The sequence below is a fragment of the Morone saxatilis genome, unplaced genomic scaffold (genome assembly GCF_004916995.1).
Source record: "Morone saxatilis isolate NCDOM2014 unplaced genomic scaffold, NCSU_SB_2.0 Contig18, whole genome shotgun sequence".
In the NCBI taxonomy this organism is placed as follows: Eukaryota; Metazoa; Chordata; class Actinopteri; family Moronidae; genus Morone; species Morone saxatilis.
Window position 1 is genome coordinate 1561393 of NW_023339740.1, and position 4012 is coordinate 1565404.

Consider the following 4012-nt stretch of genomic DNA (forward strand, 5'->3'; position numbering starts at 1 on the left):
CAGCTCTACCCACTGAGCTAACAAGGCACCCGATTAACTGTTAATGACGTACTGGACGTCCTACAGGGGAATTTCCTCATGTTGCTCTGTGTTAAAAGTGGAACAGCTGGAGCTGCTTGAGCCATTATACCTCATTGAAGTTGTCAACTGGTGCAGGACGCATTCGACCGTCCAACCACAGCCTCCCTCTCAACCATCTCTTTGAAAAGGTTGGCGTTGTGATATTTGCTCCATAAAGTTTTTCATAATCAGGTTTCCCACTCTTTTTAAAAAATCATATTCCAGAACATTTTTCACGAGTTTTTCTTGACAATACAAGACAGCACTAGTCATATAAGCTGTGATTTCGGGTAAATTGGCTAATTTAAAGTTTTCCTCTAACCTTAACATTCATTTAGCCACAGCCCAAATCAAGTAGAATTGATTTTATTTTACAGAAGATTCGTCTTCTAGAAAGTTAAAGTACATTGCACATACAATTAACATCACTGAGCATGTATTTATCAACCATAACAACAATGTAAATTTGATCATTATTAGGCTGTTTGCCTAATTATTATTTCACTCACTCCTCTGGAAAAATGACTCCAACAGGTAAAAACCTAAAATGAGACGCATATTATATATATATACATAGTATAGTATACATGTTTAAAGAATGCTCCTAAAATAATATAATATATATATAATATCACCATATGCCACATATCGGAACACATTAATCGGAAAATGCTCCATTTGGAATTAGAAATATCCAAAGAAATATGCTGTTTATGTGACCGTTATTAGATGTTCAATATTGTCATACTTGGAATAATAGTGGGAAAGCAGTAGTGTGCATGTTAAGTGAGAAATTCTAATCAAAAACAGAGACAGGTCCAGCTGAAGGACATGGGCCAAAATACATGTTTTCACAACAAAGGGAGCACAAATGTCCCTGAGTGCACCTCATTACGTCAGATATGCACATGATGTGTTGTTGCTGCTTTATGGTGTAGTGAGATGCTGTTGAGCAACAATGCATGTCACATAATCACTTTTTCTTGTCTTATTTTTGGCTGTCAGTTATAGCCGTCTGTGTGGGGCGAACATCCAGATGTGTATTCATGCGGCTCGTTACCTCATATCCTCTGAGGATGCCGTTGGCGCTGAGCTGCTGGACGGCCTCCCATGAAACCTGGATCTCAAAGGCGGTCAGCGCCGTGGCATTGATGCTGGACGGTCCCACCGTTGGCTCTGTGAGAGCGAGAGGTCAGAATATGCAGCGTAGTCAGAGGTACAGACTGACAGCCGTGTTCATTTTACTGTCAGTGAGTTCATAAGTGAGCTGACTGTGGTGGTCCTCTAGGGACAGCAAATACTGCAGTGTTTTGGTTTGTTGGGCAGTGGGTGAGAATAAAAATGTGTTGTTTTTATGAAGAAATCAGAAATGAAAGTGCATCTTTAATATTTAAATCAGTTAAATATCATCAAGCCTAATCAGCTGCCAGGATTTTCTTTTGTTGTGAATCCACAAGCTGGCACATCCTCTCAGAGGAAACATACAGCTGCAGCAGGAGCACATCTGCTGTGCTGTTGACAATACACCTTTCTGGGACATCAGAGTGTATGAGACTGTGCATGGAGATGGATTGAGAGAATTGGCTCAGGGTTTGATTAACATCGGTACCCGGCTGGTCCTGTGGAACCATTATAGTTTGTCACATAATGATAAAATCTGACTCAACATACTCAAAAAACTGCATTAAAACACAAATCATGTGTGCAAAGCTGTATTTCCCAAATAGAGATCATTTGTGCAGCCACCCAAATAGATCGACCCCTACCCAAAAGGAGTATATTTTAGTGACTCACCTTCCTCTGCAGAGTGGACCACAGCGATCTGGCTGAAAGGACCTTCCCCCCTGCGGTTATAAGCCTTGATCTTCACCTCAAAGGGGCTGTATGGAGTCAGGCTGTCGTTGTAGTAAACGTATCGGGAAGACTCCACGTGAGGTATACGCACCACCGTCCAAGATGACGTGTCCTTCTTCCTGAATGCCAGGACGTAGCCAAAGCCATCGCCGTTCTGGTACTCTCTGGCCATGGGCTAGAAGGGTCCGCAGAATGTTAAGGTGTGAACATCTACTTAGACAGGACAGAATTTCTGAGCCCTTTGTGCACAGGTTTCATTCTGGATAAGAAAAACAACTGTCAGGTGCCTTCTGTACATACTGACCATTAGGAGAACACTACTGTAATGTGCTGTGTAAGTGATTGGGAACAAGATCCACAGTCCTCATTCTGTGCAAAAATGCATTCGGAGTTAGATCCCTCTCATTCTTACTGTCCCTTAAGAAAACACTGAGTGGGCGGACACAAAGATCATGATCTAAGGCGTTCACAATCTACTTTTCCGGTTGAATCAAGGTTGAGGTATTTAATGTCCTTTCTTTCTGTTTCCAAACTTCACATACCCTTATTGACTAGAGTGATGTAGCTAACTAGATGGCCATGCTGACTGGACGAATTACTCCAAATTGAAACCATGGCAACCCAATTCACAGTTAGAAGAAGGAATGTTCCTGAGCATTTTTCCTGCTATTTCTGCATCACCTCATATTTTCTTCAACAGGTAATACCCATACTGAAGAGATATATGTTTGATAAAGCAGAACTTCATCATCAGTAAAACAATACACATTTTAAATCTGTAATAATACAGGAAACTAAATAAAATAATATGCGCCCACTTTATGAGACAAAATCTGTGCATTTAGAAAAAGTTAAAGCTCTAATTTTTTACTTCATCAGTAAAACAATGTACACATTTGAAATACTTTAGAAATAAGACTAAATAAATGCATTTCAGTTAACTGTTATCCTAACAATCTTTTCCATCATCAGCAAAACAATGTACATATTTTATAATTGAGATCAAATTAGTGCATTTAGCAGGAGAAAGAAGTTCTGCACATTTATTTGTGACCCAAATAATATCTCCAGTGAACCATGTGTGTACGATATATACAAACCACTCACCGTCCAGGTAACAATGAGTTCATTGTGGTCTCCTCCTCCTCCTCCAAGTCCACTGGGGGCCACTGTGGGAGCTGAGGGCCACATATATATATATATATATTTATAAAGTGAACCAGTGTAAAGTATTATAGGCGGAAACATCTTTGGTTGGAACGACATATTCTGCCTTTAATAGAAAAGTCATCGAGGTCAAGTTGCATCGTGGGTAATGTAGGCATAGATCAGAATGAGTGATAAAAGGCAAGGGTTGTATAGCATCGATTTTAAATCTTTTTTTAAAGAACTGTTCATAGTGAAACAATATTCAATAATAATATAATATCAGAACAGGGTCCCCACTCTCTGTCATTTTTCAGGAACTTTCCAGGACATTTGCTCATAAACAGTCATATAATGTACCGGCTTCCTTTTTTTATTTTTTTAAGTTTAATGATGTTTTATTTAGCAGTTTTTATGACAATGATGTTTCTATTTGATCCTAATCATATGAACTTCAGAACAAACTTTTCTGCATATGCTTACTGAAAAAAACCTACTGCCCCTGAACTACTTGCGTAAGTAAGTAGCTCTTTTGCATTTAACTTTGGTTAAATGCAAAATGACCGGCAGGGACCAGTTGCCATTGGGATTCAAGGAGTGTGTGCCGCCTACTGAGGCCCCTCACCTGCTTGCTGTGTGCGGATGGTGTGTGAGGGCATGCTGGGCTCTCCGCTGCCCAGGATGTTGCTGGCAATGACCTGGAATTCATAATCCATCCAGGGCATCAGACCCATCACTCGAGCCGACTCTGCGTTCCCCTCGATGTTAACTGGGTCTGGTGCACAGAGGAGACGAGATAGGTGGGCAATGATATTTAATATTCCTAATCAATTTAGTCAATCAAATATAAGTATGTTTGTTTATTGTGAAACTTACAGATCGAAAGTTAATTCATTCTCTATTGACCATAAGATGTTTCAATTCTACCCAAACGTGCACACACACACACACA

General features: G+C 40.1%; 1 protein-coding gene across 1 annotated transcript in view; it reads right to left on the reverse strand.

Moving 5' to 3' along the window:
• cntn2 (contactin 2) overlaps nt 1-4012 on the reverse strand; it is a 46713-nt gene that overhangs the window by 7778 nt on the left and 34923 nt on the right. The window contains exons 13-16 of the mRNA XM_035661667.1: nt 3686-3835; nt 3022-3092; nt 1855-2089; nt 1121-1236 (exon numbers count right to left, since the gene is read on the reverse strand). Of these exons, the coding sequence (XP_035517560.1) occupies nt 1121-1236; nt 1855-2089; nt 3022-3092; nt 3686-3835 (572 nt within the window). The remainder of the gene's footprint in view (nt 1-1120; nt 1237-1854; nt 2090-3021; nt 3093-3685; nt 3836-4012) is intronic.